This window comes from Bufo gargarizans, chromosome 4, assembly GCF_014858855.1.
Source record: "Bufo gargarizans isolate SCDJY-AF-19 chromosome 4, ASM1485885v1, whole genome shotgun sequence".
Taxonomy (NCBI): domain Eukaryota; kingdom Metazoa; phylum Chordata; class Amphibia; order Anura; family Bufonidae; genus Bufo; species Bufo gargarizans.
Window position 1 is genome coordinate 9,846,184 of NC_058083.1, and position 21,008 is coordinate 9,867,191.

Genomic DNA, 21,008 nt, shown 5'->3' on the forward strand with positions numbered 1-21,008 from the left:
TAACCTCTTACTGTACTTGCTCTGTACATGTATGGTGCAAGTCAGGGTTTTAAAGATGGAGCCTATCGGGAGCTAAGCGGTTATACACAGCAAACACCTGGTGACAGAGTCTGCGATCGGCGACTTTAACCCCTCAGTTGCCATTGTCAGTTGTGACCACGGTATCTGAGCCGTCTCCCGGGGACTGAACAGCTCCCTCACGCCGAGATCGAGGGTGCCATTCGGTTGCTATGGCAGTCTTGGGCCTTCTGAAGACTCTGAGACCTGCCATAGCAAAGTTCCCATTGAGGAATAGATAGAAGCATAATGAAACTCCCATAGGCTGCAATGTTAAATCATTGCAGTCTATGGGAGAACCGATCAGACCCTAGGGGACTTAAAAAATAAATAAAAATTTAACACTAAATTTTAAAAAGTTTTTAAAAATATAAATTCAAATCATCCCCTTTCCCCAAATTAAAAATAAACAATAAAAAATATAAACATCATTAGCATCCCAAATTGCCTACACTATTCAAATCTAAAATCAAGATTTCAATTTTTTCGACAATTTACCTCCCAAAAGAAGTTGAATAAAAAGTGATCAAAAAAATTAAACACCAAAATAGTATTAATAAGAACTACAGATTGCCCCACAAAAAACAAGTCCTCAAAAGCACCGTGTACTTAAATTTGTGAGGGTCAGAATGTGGCAGTGCAAAGAAAAAAAGGTTTAGTTTTTTTTCATAGTTTTTATTAAAAAAAATATATATTAAAACACAAGAAAAACCTATGAAAATGTGGTATCACATGGCATGTGACTGAGCTGTATTTTGGCATGAGCCTTTGTAGTAATGTTTCTGCCTGGGTAAAGAAACAGACAGGCTTTGTTGTTGAAGACTTGCTTTCTTACATAGTAATAAACCATTGAATGCCATAAATGCAAAATAAAAAAAAGGAGTTTTTGTTTTTTCTTTCCTATTACCTTTGATTACAACTGTATTTCTAAATATACAATTCTCCAGTTCATATCTTTTCTCATTGTTCTCCTTTTGACTTTGCAGACCTCTGACGGTTAAAGAACAATTATGGCCAGCTCTGCTCGGGACCATTTACTTTTTGTTCGAAGGCGCAACCCTCAGCTTCGGTATACGTTAAGTCCAGAAAATCTTCAAAGTTTTGCATCTCAAAACACAATGACAGAGAACTTGAACTTTCAGCGGGCCAACAGTGACACTGACTTGGTGACTTCCGACAGTCGATCCAGTCTGACCGCGAGCATGTATGAATACGTATTGGGGCACTCTCAGGAACTTATCATCTTCTGGGATATAAAAGAAGAAGTGGATCCCACCGATTGGATTGGGCTTTATCACATTGGTAAGTGCGTTAGTGAACTTGATTGGTTACGGTGTTGAAAAAAATGAAAACTTTGAAAAATTGAATAAAGGGTTGAAGGGGTTGCGGTGCAACAGAAATGTTTTTTAAACCCAGTTCAGTTTAGTGTAAAACAAATTCAGGGATACTCAACTTAATGTCCCCTGATGCTCCTGTACAGTGCTTACAGGGTCCCCCACACTTCTCTCCTTCTCAGTTCCTCTGAACCCCCTCAGTCAACCACTGGCCGTGCCGGTCGACCTGCGTATGCAACTGATTGGCTAAGCAGGCATTTCCGATGTGTCAAAATGGGACCAGAAACTAGTGGGAACTGGGTGAGCTTTGTAAAGGGTTCAGCAGGGGAATGGTAAAGTGAGTCTCCATTATTTTGTTCTAAGATAAAGGTTTAGAAAAGTTTAGAAAAAGTTTAAGAAAAAAAAAATCTGCATCCAGACAACCGATTTGATTGCCTTATTAGGCCTGAATTAATAAGGGCTAGAGATGGCGGTCGTTTCGCGGCGAACTTTCGCACACGCCATATTTTTTTGCATAACGCCAAACTTTGACCCATGACACAGCCATCAGGTGCTACAGGACAGCTAATTGAGATGTTTCAGCACATGGAGATACCCCCTACATTATAAATAGACCCGATCTGGCCGCCATTTTACATTCAGTCTTTTGCCAGTGTAGGAAGAGGTTGCTGTGTGGAGCAGAGACTGACTGTTAGGGACACCAAACGCTAGCTGATAGGGCCACAAAAGTCCTTTTAAGGACTGGTATAGGTGTGCTATCGATGGGTGTGACATACTGAGGGGTGTGATATACTTATAATATACTTTCGAACATAGAAAGTATATTATAGTGCAGGCATGCTCAACCTGCGGCCCTCCAGCTGTTGCAAAACTACAACTCCCATCATTCCTGGACAGCCTACAGCAGGGCATGGTGGAAGTTGTAGTTTTACAACAGCTGGAGGGCCGCAGGTTGAGCATCCCTGTTATAGTGCATTTGTATTGTGCAGCAGTTGTGTGCGGTTCTGCTGCGATACCGCAGCTACACAGAGTGACAAACGCTATTGGAACAACTAATTGCAATAGGTGTGAGATACCAGTTGCCCCCCCAAAAAACTGATTGAGGCAGGGGTGTGATATACCTATAATATTATTTCTATATAGTGCATTTGTATTGTGCAGCAGTTGTGTGTGGTTCTGCTGAGATACCGCAGCTATACTGAGGGACAAACGCTATTGCAACAACTAATTGCAACTGGTGTTATATACCTGTTGCCCCAAAATAAACTGATTAAGGCTACTTTCACACTTGCGTTCAGAGCGGATCTGTCTGAGACGGATCCGCTCATATAATGCAGACGGTGGATCCGTTCAGAACGGATCCGTCTGCATTATATTGTAAAATAATTTCTAAGTGTGAAAGTAGCTTCAGACGGATCCGTCCAGACTTTACATTGAAAGTCAATAGGGGACGGATCCGTTTGAAAATTGAGCCATATTGTGTCATCTTCAAACGGATCCGTCCCCATTGACTTACATTGTAAGTCTGGACGGATAAGTTTGCCTCCGCACGGCCAGGCGGACACCCGAACGTTGCAAGCAGCGTTCAGGTGTCCGCCTGCTGAGCGGAGGCTGAGCGCTGCCAGACTGATGCATTCTGAGCGGATCCGCATCCACTCAGAATGCATTAGGGCTGGACGGAAGTGTTCGGGGCCGCTTGTGAGAGCCTTTGAACGAAACTCACAAGTGGAGCCCCGAACGCTAGTGTGAAAGTAGCCTTAGGGGTTTGATATACCTGCTTCCAGCAAATACTCATTAAGGGGTTCTATATACCTGCTTCCACAAAAACCGCTCTTCTATAGGGACTTTGTCACAGGGTCATTTTGAAAATGACAGGCAGAGGAAGAGGCAGGACATTCCGCAGGGGTGTTAGGGGTCGGGCAGGTGCACCAGGCCGGAGCCTAAGTGGAAAGTTCGAGAAGGTGTGTGCGATTATGTCAAAGGATGCACCAGAGTTGATTGAGTGGCTCACTCAGACTTCCGCTTCTGCACCCTCCTCATCCTCTGCATCAGCACCCTCTTCACTCTCTGCTGTAAAATTGGTATCCAATGACCATCTAATATACCTCCAGCCACATAATCACTTGATCTTTTCTGTACGATGAATGCATAATTTTTGGGGCCTGTAGTCTACTGGCCTGCAGTAAAATTGATATCCAATGACCGTCTAATATACCTCCAGTCACATAATCACTTGTTCTTTTCTGTCCGGTGAATGCCTAATATTTGGGGCCTGTACTCCCGTGGCCTAAAATAACATTTTTCTAGGCTCCATCAGGGCACATTTTTCAGAGCTTCCCTTTAAGACGCATAAAAATGGCCCGATTTAAAATACATATTTTTTGTTGGAATTTTTGCCATTGATCCCCCTCTGGTATGTCACTGTCCATGTTGTGGGACTATTTGTGCACATCTAGTAAGTATTTGGTGGCTGCAAATATGACCTGAAGGTTTTTCAGGTTCGCCTGCCATTAAAGTGAATGGGACCCGCCGCGAACAGTCCCGTGTTCGCGAACCGTCCCGGCCGATGTTCGTCCATCACTAATAAGGGCTCATGCACAGATTTTCTTTCTGTGTCCGTTCCTTTTTTTTGCAGACCGTATGCGGAACCATTCATCTCAACGGGTCCGCAAAAAAACCGGAAGTTACTCAATGTGCATTTTGTTTCTCTATGTCCGTTTTTCCGTTCCACCAAAAAATTTAATATGTCCTATTATTGTCCACATTACGGACAAGGATAGTACTGTTCTATGAAGGGCTAGCTGTTCCGTTCCGCAAAATACGGAATGCACACGTATTTTTTCTGGATCAGTTTTTTGCGGGTCGCAAAATATATACGGTCGTGTGCATGAGCCCTAAAGGGAGTCTCTTTGATAGCTGAAGCAGAGAACTATCTCCAATGTGGCTCTTGCAACACGCTCAACCCCCACTGATTTGAATACCTCTAAAGCTTATGGACAGCTTCAGGGCAATTTGCATTTTACTCATTTTGGGCAACAAATATTTTTTTCAATTGGTCTTTATTTAAAATTTTCAGCAGTTTTTGTGATACATGGGATTAAAAGTCAGCCTGAGTTCCATCAGCAGAGGCTCATGAAAAGCCTTATCTCTGATCTCCTGACCTCATAAACATTCATTTTCTCATTTAAGCCATATTCTTATCAGTTTAATAAAAGTTTACCTATAATGAGTGTTATGATGTCAGGAGATCAGAGATAAGGCTTCACACGAGCTGTCAGCAGACTGCACCCAGGAAATAATCTATCTGCAATAATCGTCTGCAAATAATATATCACAAAAACTTGAGATTTTTTTTTATAAAGACCAATTAAAACAAAAACAATTTTAACCCAAAATGAGTAAAATCTAGTCATAAAAAATTGCCCCAATGTCCATAGCTTTTAAGTTCAGCCGATATACAGAGGTCCACAGTGAGACCCCCTATAATAAATTTCTCTCTGGGGAGAATAGTTTGTTTCTCCAGTCCGGACACCAATTTAACTCCTTTGTGGTGTAGGATGTTTTTGGCCTTCATGCCCAGAGCAAAATATGGAATATTTTCACAGTATTTTTTATTATTGGTGCTGTCACGTAATGTGACATTAGAAGAGAAACCACTGCACTCCATAGTTGCTTTAATCAATGGAGATATTCTTTATTCATGAATGTAGCAATATATAGTAAAATAAGGTATAATTCACACAATATTTACAGCCAACGTGTCAGTCCTACCCAGACCTTGGTCACTGTCTAGTCTGGAATATATGGACATGCGTTGCAGGGGTCCTTTACTAGGCCATGACCAGGTTGCGGGTAGAACCGAAACATTGACCGTAAACATTATTGCTATCTTCATTGATTAAAGCAATTTTGGATTGCTGTGGTTTCCCTTTAATACTCACTGGACTTCTACCCTACCGCAGACCTCCCACCAATGACTAGAGTGTGGACTAAGAAGATTATTACATTGACAGCAAATCATAGCACATCCGAAGCTAATCAGGGCACTTCCATGTGGCGGCAAAGCTGCAATGCCATGGAGTGTTATTTTTACATATCATTTTTTATATTGTTGCCAGTAATTGAGGAGTGCCAGCCTATATTGCTTTCTTGTCTACAGTATGTATCTGATCTTGGGTAATCAGTGGTTTGCGCTCCTTCATTCCATACATCAGTATCAGAGAGACGCCTCATCCGCTATATTTATTCTTTCCTGACGATAAGCCATCAATCTCCCGGAAAATCCCTTTAAATTTTATAATTAAAAAGTGTCTCGAAAGGGTTGTTGATCGTGGTTCACGGTATGTCAGGTATATGGCTGCTTTTATACTGAAGCTCATAATATTTGTTCTCCCTCAGGGTGCATACACATGACCGTAAGTGTTTTGCGGTCCGCAAATTGTGGATCCGTATAACACTGTTACCGGCCGTGTGTGTTCCCCATTTTGCGGACCGCACATGGCCGGCGCTATATAGAGAATGCCTATTCTTGTCCGGACAAGAGTAGGACATGCGCCATATTTTATGCAGGGCCGCGGAACGGAACAACGGATGTGGAAGGCACACGGTGTGCTGTCTACATCTTTTGCGGCCCTATTGAAATGAATGGGTCTGCACCCGTTCCGCAAAATTGCGGAATGGATGCGGATCGATCTATATGGTCGTGTGCATGCACCCCACCGAGTAGTAACATAGGCACTATCATTAGGATTACACACTACTGATAGATGTGCCCTCACCTTGTCTTGTTGTGAGAGGTCTCAGCTATGGTAGCAAATTAGAATCTGTGTCATATGGATCCCGTCACCATATGCCACTGGACGGCAGTCACAAGTGTAGGCAGAAGCTTGCAGGGTAGCTAGCATGGAAGAAACAGGATACGAGTGCTGGCCAACATGAATCTAAAGTACGTTTATTCTTACAATCCACACAACACGTATCGGGGAGCAGCCCCTTCTTCAGAAGAGTATGGAAATGTATGGCATGATGCATAAACAGGTTTGCTTTTATAGCATAGTGATGGTGCGGGCTCAGGAGCTGAGCTGGTACCATAAGCAGCAGGGGTCAGATCTTATATACAGCTGACACCCTGCTGCAGTGGCCAAAAGCAGAGTTATCTATGATGCCATTGTGTAACCTGTCTGTACCCTGTTGGGCCCCCCGCAACAGTCTCAGTGCCTCAATTGTAATCAACAAGAGGCGTAAGAATGGCCTCCGGGGTTAGTCTATGCTTGAGTGTAAAGTTGACAGAAGTATCATAATGTATTTTACCAGCGAAATAAACTGCCATTGTTATTGTCACATCTGTAACGACCATAAATTAAAATGTATCTAGTTTTTTTATTCCACACTGTGAATAGTGTGTAAAAAATATGACAGAATAGTTTTTTTAATCACCAGACCTCCTAAAAAATGGTCATAGAAAAGTCATGGGGGGGGGATTTATCTTTAGGGGAATATTTGAAGTCTGTTTTGCTGGAGTCTGCATTGGAGTACTTTGTGTTACATTCATCAAATATCTTATGTTACATGATAAATTTGTCTTAGGGCTCATGCACACGACTGTATGTATTTTGCGGTCCACAAAAAATACGGATGACATTTGTGTGCATTCCGTATTTTGCGTAACGGAACAGCTGGCCCCTAAAAGAACAGTACTATCCTTGTCCGTGATGCGGACAATAATAGGACATGTTCTATTTTTTTGTGGAACGGAAATACGGACATGCGGAAACCGAATGCACATGGAGTAACTTCCATTTGTTTTTTTGGCGCACCTATTAAAGTGAATGGTTTCACATACAGTCCGCAAAAAAATACAGAATGGACACGGAAAGAAAATATGTTCGTGTGCATGAGCCCTAATCCTTTGACCCAACACTTCTGTCTAGAGAAGCTCCTCCAGTTTTCCTACTCCACCCTCCTCCTGGAGTGGGAAGAGAAAGGAAAAAAGGAGGAAGTTTTATTCAGACACTAAGGCCTCTTTCACACGACCGTTTTTTTTTTCCGTTTTGCGGGCCGTTTTTTGCGGGCCGTATACGGTCCGTATACGGAACCATTCATTTCAATGGTTCCGCAAAAAAAACTGAATGTGTTCCGTATGCATTCCGTTTCCGTATTTCCGTTTTTCCGTTCCGTTTAAAGATAGAACATGTCCTATATTTGGCCGCAAATCACGTTCCGTGGCTCCATTAAAGTCTATGGGTCTGCAAAAAAACGGAATGCATACGGAAATGCATCCGTATGTCTTCCGTATCCGTTCCGTTTTTTGCGGAACCATCTATTGAAAATGTTATGCCCAGCCCAATTTTTTATATGAAATTACTGTATACTGTATTTGCCATACGGAAAAACGGAACGGAACAACGGAACGGAAACGGAACCACAGCGGAAGCAAAAAACGGAACAACGGATCCGTGAAAAACGGACCGCAAAACACTGAAATGGACATACTGTCGTGTGAAAGAGGCCTAAAGGATCTGGAGAAGAAAATCCCCTTGTGTCTGATCGTGGGCGCCGACAGTGGTGGTGACTGGAGTCTAAATAGCGCAAGGGTGGCAGCCGAAAAGTGTCCAGGAAGGGCACTCAATGTAGATTTTGAAAAGACAAAAATAAGGGTGGGGGGAAGGTACAGAAAGGCGCCAAACCGACAAAAATGCACTAAGAAATGTCAAAAATTTGGTGTCATGCTAGCATATTATACATATAGGTAAAAAACTTTTTATATATAAAATACTTTTTATATAAATGAAAAAAAACTTTTTTTTAAAAACAGTTGAAATAAAATGAGGTCCCTACTGTGGTTTACACAGAAGGTTTAAGGTAGAGGTTAAAAACCAATGTTAAAAACAAGGAATAAGATGGATGAATAAACATATAGTGAGGCACTTACTTCACTGGGGGGTCGTCAGCAGGATAAGCATAAGGCCTCATGCACACGACAGTTTTTTTTCACGGTCCGAAAAAACGGGGTCCGTGGGTCCGTGATCCGTGACCGTTTTTTCGTCCGTGGGTCTTCCTTGATTTTTGGAGGATCCACGGACATGAAAAAAAAGTCGTTTTGGCGTCCGCCTGGCCGTGCGGAGCCAAACGGATCCGTCCTGAATTACAATGCAAGTCAATGGGGACGGATCCGTTTGAAAATTGAGCCACAGTGTGTCATCTTCAAACGGATCCGTCCCCATTGACTTACATTATAAGTCTGGACGGATCCGCTTGCCTCCGCACCCGAACATAACTTGAAGCGTCCCCATCACCATGGGAACGCCTCTACGTTAGAATATACTGTCGGATATGAGCTACTTCGTGAAACTCATTTCCGACAGTATATTCTAACACAGAGGCGTTCCCATGGTGATGGGGACGCTTCAGGTTAGAATACACTGCAAACTTGGTACAAGACTGCCCCCTGCTGCCTGGCACCACCCGATCTCTTACAGGGGGATATGATAGCACAATTAACCTCTTCATGTGTTGAGCGTTTTACAGCGCGTTTGAACGCGCTGTAAAACACTCAGGTGTGAACCCGGCGTCAGTGAATGATGGCAGCAAGGCAGTGTGCTTCAGATCAAATCACCTTTATTAGCAGATATGTGGCTCAACACGTTTCGGGGATCAAGGTTTCCCCTTCATCAGGAGGAGCAAGTGGCTTTCTATATCTATAGCCACTTGCTCCTGATGAAGGGGAAACCTTGATCCCTGCCATCATTCACTGAGACTCTACACACGATCCTGGCCAGGAATCGTCACAGGTGTTTTATGCTTATCCTGCTGACGACCCCCCAGTGAAGTAAGTGCCTCACTGGATGTTTATTCATCCATCTTATTCCTTGTTTTTAACCTCTACCTTAAACCTTCTGTGTAAACCACAGTAGGGACCTCATTTTATTTTAACTATTTTATTTCCAAAAAAGTTTTTTTCATTTATATAAAAGTTTTTTTACCTATATGTATAATATGCTAGCATTTTAGCACCATGATACCAAATTTTTTACATTTCTTAGTGCATTTTTGCTCGGTTTGGCGCCTTTCTGTACCTTCCCCCCCACCCTTATTTTTGTCTTTTCAAAATCTCCTTCTGGAGTGAGAGTGCGACTTTTTTTGCGACTTTTTAGAAAAGTTGCAATGATGAATCAGGAGCGAAAATCATCAACATAGCTAACCACACCCACTTTTTCACCCATATTACAAAACTGGAGTGAGTGGTGTAAAACTTTGTGCAAATGCATGTAAAAACTCCCAAATTTTTGCGCAAGCGCTTACACTTTGCACGATCCAGTGCAAATAAAGTTGCAAAAGGACTATTTTGCCACTTTTTTGATGCCAGAATTCTGGAGTGAAAGTATGATAAATCAGGGCCATATTCTCTAACAGAGGAATGTCACAGCACAGAGGATACGAATCACAGTCTCAACATTAAACACATTTACTATTCTGGTGCGTAGACCTTTGTAAATTTGGAGTATCTTAAATCCTGCACAAGATTTGTGCTGGAATTCCGTTCGTGCCCAGAAGTTTGTCGAAAACGCCCCCAAAAAACTGCCTAGTCTTAGTTTCCGCCACCCATACGTTGCACCAAATTTTTGGTGCATAAAGCTGCTTTTAGGCCACGCCCCCTTCTCTGTGAAGCCACGCCCACTTGTCAGACTAGGCATAAAATGCTTAGAAAAGAGAGTAAAACGGTTAATGTAATGCAAAGCAGGCACACCAGAATAGATGCTCCCGAATTGTTATGACGAGGGGGATGTAGCTGGTAGACATGTCAGGAGAGATGACATGTCCCCTCTACATGTGTGTCCATGTTATGTTCTATATAAACCCTCTGTTTTTAGCTGATTTATAGATTGTTGTACTTGAGGCAATGTTATTATTGTCCATTTATTCATTGGTTAGTAACATCCATTAAGCTTATGGCAGGAGGTTGACTTATTCTTATGGGTCATACATTTTACTGCAACATTTGAAAAAATTGTATTTGACATCTAGCACAAAGCATCTTTATTAAAAATGTTGCCCAGAGGTGCAGAAGGCAGAATACAGTGAAGTACTCCTCCCGCTGGAAGTCTGAGGTTTGCTGCTGCTTGGATAAGAGCCGGCGCATCCCCTAAGTGATTTATTATATACAGTCCACTGGGCACACAGACTGACTATATAAGTGCAGTGCTGTAAGTGGTACTGCGGTATGATTTCACATGCACAGCTGGTATAAACTGCAATAACATACAGCCAGTGTAAATGAATCAGCTTCTGTAATATCTATAAGGTGGTAAACTCCCAATTATACAGTTTATGTACAGCTGCCTTCTGGGTAGGGTAGAAAATCGCTATTATACAGTAGGTTCATTGGAACTAATTGGATATATTTATCCGAATTCTAATATCGAAAACTGTGCAGTCCAAATTTGTAAGAGTTTTTATTAGAACCCTTCATAAGCTTGAAGTCTGAATGTAGTGATAAAACAATGTATTTTTCTATTTTTAATCCCTTGAAGACTGCTACTGTACATGTATGATTGAAGTCGTGTCTTCAGAGATGTCACCCGCTCTGGAGAGAGTGCCATAGCTGCCAGTTGCCTGCTGTTTCACATTCTGCGATCGGTGATAATGTCTACATTTGGCCCTTATACGCAGACTAATGTTACAGGCAATTATCGGGAATGAACTAAACATTACCAATAATTACCTGATTGTCAACAGAGATGAAGCTGCATTTACATGCAACAACCATATGGCCCCTTTCAGATGAGTGAGTTCTCCACACTCCGGAGTCGCAGCGTAATTATGCGGAAGCTCCCGTCCTGACCCCCCAGCACTGATGGGGTTGCATAGCTTTATATTGATTTATGATGCTATGTAATACTTACAGTTCTGGAATGTATTGTATAACACTGACAGCATTGTGTCAGTGTTATCCAATACATTCCATACCTCTAAGGGTAACATAGCATCATAAATCAATATAATGCTATGCGACCGTGTCAGTTTTGGGAGGAGAGGACGGGAGCTTCCGCATAGTCACGCTGCAAGTCTTATGTGTGGCACTCACTCATCTGAATAGAGCCTAAGTATGCGGATGAGCTGCTGTGGACTCTAGTCCCCTTACAGAATCATTGTTTCTAGGCAGCAGAGACCAGTTGAAACAGGAGATCTGCTTCCCAGAAACATTGATTTTAGGAGCCGGCCAAAAGATACAATCCCTCGGCATTGGCTTGTTAGTCAGTTGATTGCTGCCACCTTTACTTGGACCATCTTACTGCTCCCAATAGAGCCTGCCACAGTGTAAGGATGCTGGTAAAATGACTGTACACTGCAATACAGGAGTATTGCAGTGTATAGTACAAGTAATGTGCAGCCCCACCTCCATAGGAACACACTGAATCTCCCATAGGCTGCAATGGTGATTTATCCGATGATCACATGTTCATGTCCCCTAGGGGGACTTAACAAAAGTGTAAAAAATAAAATAAATTAAAAACCATATATATTTATATAATAATCATAGGTATCGCCGTGTTCCAAAATGCCTGTACTATTATTTGTAACAGCGGTTGCTGTGCACCGCTGTTCCCCTGCTTACCACCACGGTCCCGGGCACCGTGTTCAGTGTTAATCTGCTGCCAGTGTTTCCGTTCAGCCCTGCTCTCAGCATGCTTGCTGCTTGTTTCCTGCAGCATTTCCTTAAGAGCCGGCGCGCGTCACTTCCTGTATTTTATGGGTTGGATCATGTGACCTCGCCAACCAATCCTAGCCCTCCTCCACATATATAAGTGTCCCAGCCCCCTTTCCAAATGCCTCATTGTCAAGGGAATTAGTAGAACTACAGGTAACAGCACACTGCTAGTCAATTGCACAACGATATAAGAAATTACTGAATAAAAAAAATAATTGCTTGGTGGCCATACTTACTGCAAGGGCAGTTAGAAGCTCTTTGTGTATATAGTTGATCAAAAACATGTTGGGGCCCATCTACCGGACAACAAGGTGGCTTCTAATCAGATGGGGCCTACTCTAACATGCCTCTCCTGGGCTTACAGCCTACAATCTGGGCAAAGTAGCACCCAGCTATATCCTACACATGCCTCTCCCAGGCTATCAGCCTGCAATATGGGCAAAGTAGGATACAGCTGTACAATCTATCTAATTAAAAGCACATGGTAAATGGGCAGGAGGTGCACCGTTCAAACTCACCACCAGTATTTGCTTATATCTTTGTGCAATTGACTAGCAGTGTGCTGTGACCTGTAGTTCTACTAATTCCATTGTGTTTCAGCCAAGGTAGCGTGCACCTGCGCTCTCCAATTTACTTATTATGGAGGTGCTGGTTCGTTTGTTTTTCTTGCCTCAGTGTCAAGGTCCTTGTGTCCTGCTAAGGTTCCTGATAGCGGCTTGTGTTCATGACTCATACTTGTGGTCCTGGATTCTGTCTGCTACACGTTTGATCCCTGCCTGCTTGCCTTGACTCTCCTGTTGCTGATACGGATTGCCTGACCTGTACATGTGCTGCCTGCCCTGACCTATTGCCTGTCTGACTTCACCTCTGCCTCATCCTTTTGGTCCTGCACTATTGCTCCTGGTAACAACTCGGCCTGCTGACAATGCCTGTACCTCTGGTACCTTTCTCAGGTACCTTCTGGTCTGCCGGGACCAGCTGCCTCGTGTGCCTATCCTCCTCAGGAGGTAGCGACCTGGTCTTCCCCTTTGGAAAGTCTATCCCCACCATGATACAGCCGGCACCCGCCGTGTATGGAGCGGACTCACTGCAGCAGCCAGCTCCATACATTCCCTCTACCACTGTGACGTACCAGTACATCACAGTGGTTGAAAGGGATCTGTCACCACGATATGGGAATATTGTCTTCAGTTATACACGTGTTGTACAGCAGATAAGGAGTCCAGATCACAATATATTTTTTTTTGTTCCCCCCCCCCCCCTTCAGAATTTAAGGCAGTCCGGACTTTGCATTTCAGACAGGGGGCAGTAGGAAAGTAAGGCTACTTTCACACCTGCGGCATGGATTCCAGCAGCCTGCCGGAATTCTCCAGATCTGGCACTGCTAGATGCAAACGGAATGCCAGCCGGCCCGGTAAAGTATAATGGAGTCTGGAAGAGTTTCAGCCACAATCCAGCAAAAATGCAGAGAATGAGCCGGACAGAAACCACTGCACACTGCGGCTTGTGTCCGGCCCATTCCCGGGATTCTCTCCCGGATCAGGCGGCCAGATCTCCGTGCTGTAGATGTGAAAGTAGCCTAAAAAACTGTGATCTGGACTCTACTGTAGATAATAGTCCAGAGTTGCGGTGACAGATTCCCTTTTAAGCAGTTTCCTCATTCAGTGCTGGAACGATAGACTCACAATTATGGTTGATGTAGATCTTTTTAACTGACATGATGTCATACGTTGCTGTATGTCTGTGTAAGACTTTATCTCATCTGCTTGTACATTATTTAGTAGGAACATCTGGGAACCTGAATTTTTTAATCTTTACTCAACACTTAAAGGGAACCTGTCACCGGGATTTTGTGTATAGAGCTGAGCATATGGGTTGCTAGATGGCTGCTAGCACATCCGCAATACCCAGTCCCCATAGCTCTGTGTGCTTTTATTGTGTAAAAAAAACGATTTGATACATATGCAAATTGACCTGAGATGAGTCCTGTACGTGAGATGAGTCAAGGACAGGACTCATCTCAGGTTAATTTGCATATGTATCAAATCGGTTTTTATACACAATAAAAGCATACAGAGCTATGGGGAATGGATATTGCGGATGTGCTAGCGGCCATCTAGCAACCCATGTCCTCAGCTCTATACACAAAATCCTGGTGACAGGTTCCCTTTAAGGCTTAAATCAGCTGTTGTTTTTGACCAATGCTGACTGTATCTATAAAGTTACATTTTTGGAATTGTAGTGCTTACAGAGCTTTGAAGATAATTGTGCAAACATTTCCCTCCAGGATACTTTAGTGAAAACAATGAAAATGAAGATTGTATAAATGTTCTATACTGTCATAGGACTTTGTTGACTCCTCTGTGTAAGGGCTCGTTCACACGACCGTGCCGTTTTTTGCGGTCCGCAAATCGTGCATCTGCAGAACACGGATGGCCCCCGTGTGCCTACCGCAATTTGCAGAACTGTACAGGAGGCCTATTATAGAAATGCCTATTCTTGTCCGCAAAACGGACAAGAATAGGACAGGAATCACAATTTTTGCGGTGCCACGGAACGGAGCAATGGATGCGGACCCATTGAAATGAATGGTTCCATATACCGACCGTATGCGGAACGCAGAAAATAGCCCGTATACGGAACTCAAAATACGTTTGTGTAAAGGAGCCCTAACTGTGTAATTGTTGTTTCAATTGGTTTTTCAGAATTAGGCCGTGTTCACATCGCCGTTTATTTTTCATTTCTTCTGATCCGTCAGAAGAACAGAAAAATACATTTTAAAAACACCTGATCTTGTATTTTAAGTATCCGTTATGCACATTTGGAATTCGTTTTAGCCATTTCCATATGTGATCTGTTATTTTAGATGGGGGGGGGGGGGGAGTCCACCGTGGCCATCACTATTATGAGGGTATGTGGATGTCACTCTTAGGGCTTATGCACATAAATGTAAGAGCTCCGTGTGTACTTCGTACTGCAGATGCGGACTTGAATAGGTTTGCCATCCGCAAGATACGGCCAAAGATGGGAAATGTCCTGTCTTTTGCGGAGCAGAGGCACATATAGTAAGCCCACAGAAAGACTACGAAGCGCTTCCGTGGGCTTTGAGTCCGTACCTCCGCACTGTGAAAGACATTGCAAAAGATAAGACATGTCCTATCTTTTGCCGTACCTTGTAGATCGCGGACCCGTTCAAGTCAATGGATCCACAGCAGAGTGCACACGGCCGGTGCCCGTGCATTGTGGACCACTATTTGCGGTCCGCAGCATGGGCACAGAGCCCTTATGTTCGTGTGTATGAGCTCTTTATGAGGGCTCCACAATGAATTCAAAAAGCACATGTGTTTTATTAGCACAACTAGTGCTATCTTGAAAATACTGTCAGTATGTCAATAGCGGGGGAAAACGCTTCAGTTATGTCCCCATTCATTGTCAATGGGGACAAAACTGAACTGAAGGGATCGGAGTCACCAGAATGGATTCTGTTCCATTGTGTTCCCATGACGCACACAAAAGCGATGCAAGCAGCATTTTCGAGTGCGTCCTTGGATGCAGAGCAAGACGGATCCGTCCTGACTCTCAGACACAGAAGAAAACGTATCCGTCCCCCATTGACTTACAATGGTTTTAGAGACGGATCCGTCTTGGCCATCTTAGAGATAATACAACCAGATCCATTCATAACGGATGCAGTCGGTTGTATTATCATGACGGAAACGTGATCCATGACAGATCCAGAAAAATTGGTGGTGTGAAAGTAGCCTAAGGGCTCATGCACATGACCGTATGTATTTTGCGGTCCACAGCTGGCCTCTAATAGAACAGTCCTATCCTTGTCAGTAATGCGGACAATAATAGGACATGTTCTAATTTTTGGGGCATACGGAAACGGAATGCAGACAGAGTAACATCATTTTTTATTTTTTTTTGCGGACCGTATGCGGAACCCTTCATTTCAATGGGTCTGCAAAAAAAACAAAAACGGAAGTTACTCTGTCTGCATTCCGTTTCCGTATGCCCCAAAAAATAGAACATGTCATATTATTGTCCGCATTACTGACAACACGGAACGGACACAGAAAAAAAATACGTTTGTGTGCATGAGCCCTTACACTTTAAACCAAAACCAGGATTGGAGCCTCCACAGAGATAAACTCACTGATGGAAATCACTGACCGAACACTGACGTGTGAATGAGGCTTAACTTAGTTTTTGAGAACAACTGGTTATGAGTCACTTCCTTAGGTCTTTAGTGCAATGTTCATCTAAAAGATGCAGACACTTGAGGAAACGAGCCATAACATCCTGGAATTCCATGGGGGACATTAAAGGAATCAGCCGCCACACTTAGAATTTACCGTTTCAGAAGGAATTATCTGTGTCATACGTACTGTACATTACATGGTTAAAGTGTCAGCTGACAATGTGAATACAGGACAAGAAAAAATAAATATAGAAAAGAGCATCAGTGCCTCCGTGCTGGGTCTCCACAGATTGAACATGAACTCTGAAAATGTTGGGGGGGATTTATCAAAACTGGTGTAAAGTAGAACTGGCTTAGTTGCCCATAGCAACCAATCAGATTCCACCTTTCATTTTTGACAGCATCTTTGGAAAATTAAAGGTGGAATCTGATTGGTTGCTATGGGCAACTGAGCCAGTTTTCCGTTACACCAGTTTGATAAATATCCCCCGTCGTGTTCAGTGCAATCTACTTTATGAGGGTCCTTTATCATGCTTGTCTGTTTTTTAGAGTGTGACTCGGTTGTGTTCACATCTCCTAGATATGGCTGCCTTAGGCCTCATGCACACGACCGTTTTTTTATAAGGTCCGCAAAAACGGGGTCCGTAGGTCCGTGATCCGTGACCGTTTTTTCATCCGTGGGTCTTCCTTGTTTTTTGGAGGATCCACGGACATGAAAAATGAAAAAAAAATCTAAGTCAAGTTTGCCATTGAAATTATAGGAAAAAACGGACACGGATCACGGACACGGATCACGGACACGGATGACAATCTTGAGTGCATCCGTGATTTTTCACGGACCCATTGACTTGAATGGGTCCGTGAACCGTTGGCCGTGAAAAAAATAGGACAGGTCATATTTTTTTCACGGCCAGGAAACACGGATCACGGATGCGGCTGCCAAACGGTGCATTTTCCGATTTTTCCACGGACCCATTTAAAGTCAATGGGTCCGTGAAAAAAAACGGAAAACTGCACAACGGCCACGGATGCACACAACAGTCGTGTGCATGAGGCCTTATCCGGTGCAAATGCCGGCTGTCAGGCAGACAAAAACTATTGCATGCAACTGTATTTGTCCAGCTGAAACCCGACATTTATGCTGGAAATCGGACGGATCACATTGCAGTCAATGGGGATCTAGTGGTGAAGTAGAGGATCCAGGCAGGCTGCTCTGTGCCGGAACATCCTGCCGGATCTCAGAACGGAGATGTGAACGAAGCCTTAGACCGGCGTAGTGGATTGGCCTGTCAGTACTGGGCATAGTATTTATAAAGAGTGGCCCAGCAGGTGATGAGTTAAAGGAGTTGTCTCATTACAGACAATGGGGGGGTATATCGCTAGGATATTCCCCCATTGTCTTATAGAGAAGTGGGACGTGCATTTCATAAATGGAGCCGGCAAAGTCCCAGAGGGCACATGCGCGGCTGCCGTCCATTAATTTCTAAAGTGCCGTTCAAAAAAGCCCAGAGCTGGCTCGGCTATTTCCGTCGGGCCCATAGAAGTGAATGGGAGCGGTGGCCGGCCTTACGCTGTGCTCTCCCATTCACTTCTATGGGGAGCGCACTTGGTGGTGGCCGGACTGGAGTCCTCCAGCCATCACTTTGCGGGGCTCCTTTCACAATATAGGTGCAGGTGCCAGCAGTGGGACCCACACCTATCAGACAAAGGGGGCTTTGTATTCGTCAGAGTGCAGGGGGATTGTGTGCAATTAAACTACTTGTTGGTTGGCTCACAAATTAGGTGCAAAAAGTGCAGCTAAAAAGTTGCATATTAGATATAAAAAGTGGCGTCCATGTGCATATGTTTATGGAAAGGCACACATCACCTGCCGATGCGACTGTTTTAACAAAATTGTCGCACAGCCAAACACTAAGTAGACAAACAGAACTATGCCACCCCCGGATTGCAGTAAAAGTTAAAATGTTTTTGTGACTAATTCATGTGTAAAAAGAAAAAGGCCTACATACCGTAAATAGAACAAAATGCGACCAGAATTCTAAAACTGAACGTTGCCGAACAGGGCCATAGCTATAGGGGAAGCGGCTGCTTTGGGGCCCTGACCCAAAAGGGGGCCCATCCAGGAGCAGGAGGACTAAAATATTGTCAGGGCCCCCTCAACAGTATTAGGCCTCATGCACACGACCGTTGTGTGCATCCGTGGCCGTTGTGCCGTTTTCAGTTTTTTTTTCGCGGATCCATTGACTTTCAATGGGTCCGTGGAAAAATCTGAAGATGCACCATTTGGCAGCCGCATCCGTGATCCGTGTTTCCTGGCCGTGAAAAAAATATGACCTGTCCTATTTTTTTCACGGCCAACGGTTCACGGACACATTCAAGTCAATGGGTCCGTGAAAAAACACGGATGCACACAAGATTGTCATCCGTGTCCGTGATCCGTGTCTGTTTTTTCCTATCATTTCAATGGCAAACTTGACTTAGATTTTTTTTTTTCATTTTTCATGTCCGTGGATCCTCCAAAAATCAAGGAAGACCCACGGACGAAAAAAACGGTCACGGATCACGGACCTACGGACCCCGTTTTTGCGGACCTTAAAAAAAACGGTCGTGTGCATGAGGCCTTACACAATGAAATTATATACAGTGACAGTATAGACAGTGCATAAAACGGATGGAGCAGCTGCCGGCCCTGGTCTGTGAGAGAGCGATCTTTACTAGCCACATGAATGGGGGCGGCATGAAAGGAAGGGGTCGCTAAAAAATTACTGGTGGAGGGGGGCCCCATTCAAAAATTTGCTGTGAGGCCCAGTTATTTCTAGCTACGGCACTGTTGCCGAATGAGGCGCAGATGCCTCCAAAACATTTGCACTTTCATTAGTAAATGCGCCTAAAAAAATGAATATAGAAAAAATAGACTAGAACAGGCACAAAATAGTCTAATAAATGGCTCCCAATATATGTTAGAGAGCCCCTTTAAGCTGAAGGGTATCTCTGGTGGTTTTTATAAAGCTCAGGAAACATGAAGACATAGAATCTTAGGGAATAGTAGGTAGGTTTATGTATAAATTGCATAGAAATGGCAAACAACGGAATCCATGCAATACTGTAGTAAGTGCAGCTTATGTCACCGCTATAATGATTCACAGTACAAATAGCCCCGCATGTTCCCATGCCAGAGGAAGGAACTTTGAGAGGATGGGCTATTACATCCTGTACCAGCGAGGAGGGCTGAATATGTGTCTATATGTGCTTTATCTGAGGAAATGACATAGACTAGGTGTTCACGAGAATGACTTGGTGGTGGATACAGCTGGGACATATTTATTTTAGGGCTATTTTGTGACTCCTGCTCGTGCACTCTCAGCCTGAAGAAGCAGCGTGTACACATACGGTTCCTTCACCGAACTATGCTGGAGCTTTAAGTAGGTCAGAGGCATAGACTAGTATGACCATGGGGAAGCCTGAGATCTGTGAGGAGAACTTAAGAAGACGCAGTTCAGATAATGCAGACCAAATGCTCCGGATGTTAAATGACCTCTGACCGGTTAACCATTCACATGTGACTGGAAACATCAGAGATGTATTAATTTGTGAGGAACGCAAAGAAAAAGAGGAGTCTGGAAATATTCGGTAAGTGCATATTCAAGCTGATATTATAGCAATAATTCTCTCTAGGGGCTTAGACCTGGTAATATGGCAATAACTACTAAGACTCGGTTCACACGGATGATTTTAGGTTTGAGTATTTTTGACAGCAGGAATAGCGCATTTTGCAGAGCTGTTTTTTCTGTAAAAATACCAGAACCCTGACAGATTGTGTTATAAATCAGTAGGGTTCGCTGGAATCTGTTATATAGTGGAACTCTAAGGACCCATTTTCATGAGCAGATTATTGGGAACAAATGTTCGTATGAACGCTCATTCCCAATAATTGCCCTGTGTAAGGCCTTATTCACACATCAGTCATTCACGGACAGCGCACGGATCCTTTCATTTTAATGTGTGTATTCACACATCCGTGTTTTAGCATGGACGCATGCCATATTTTTGTCCCTGTCTATAGATCCATCCCGCCCATTATAGTCTATTGGTCTGTAAAAAAAACAGTCCCGACATGGACGCCTACCATTTAAAGGAGATGCTCGGAAAATTTATTTTCAGCTGTGTAGTGTCCGTTGGACACGGATGACACATGGAGAGCAGAAAACGGACACACGGATCCTTCACGGAAAACTTCATGGATGAATCACCTACCCTCTTATCACTGATTTTACCACAGATGTGTGAATAAGGCCTAAATGTGCTGATGATCATGAGCAAACACTTTTACGTCAGGTGATCTAATCTATTATGCGACACATAAAATCCCTGTTTCATTGCTGTGTGTGAACAGGGATGTGCTGCCTACAAACAATAAGGCCGTATGAGGACAAACCACTGTACTAACCATCGTCTGTAGATGCAACAAACAAGCTGGCAATGATCAGGATTGAACAGCTCCTGCTTATCAGCCCATGTAAGTGGGCCCTTACACTAAGGCCCCTTTCACACAGGCGAGAATTCTGTGAGGTGAATGCATTGCACCCGCACTGAATCCGGACCCATTCACTTCAATGGGGCTGTGCAGATGAGCGGTGATTTTCACTCATCACTTGTGCGTTGCCAAATCGCAGCAGGTTCTATATTCTGCGTTTTTCACACAACG

At 43.7% G+C, this 21,008-nt stretch overlaps 1 protein-coding gene across 3 annotated transcripts in view; it reads left to right on the plus strand.

Annotated features, from left to right (window-relative positions):
• Nucleotides 1–21,008, plus strand: part of HECW2 (HECT, C2 and WW domain containing E3 ubiquitin protein ligase 2) — a 215,896-nt gene that overhangs the window by 72,014 nt on the left and 122,874 nt on the right. For 2 of the 3 annotated variants that reach the window (XM_044290314.1, XM_044290315.1), the window contains exon 3: nt 1,044–1,359. In XM_044290314.1, coding sequence (XP_044146249.1) covers nt 1,068–1,359 — 292 coding nt within the window. In that variant the 5' untranslated portion in view covers nt 1,044–1,067. Of the gene's footprint in view, nt 1–1,043; nt 1,360–19,619; nt 19,934–21,008 lie in introns of those variants that run through there. The other variant, XM_044290317.1, reaches the window with a different exon arrangement.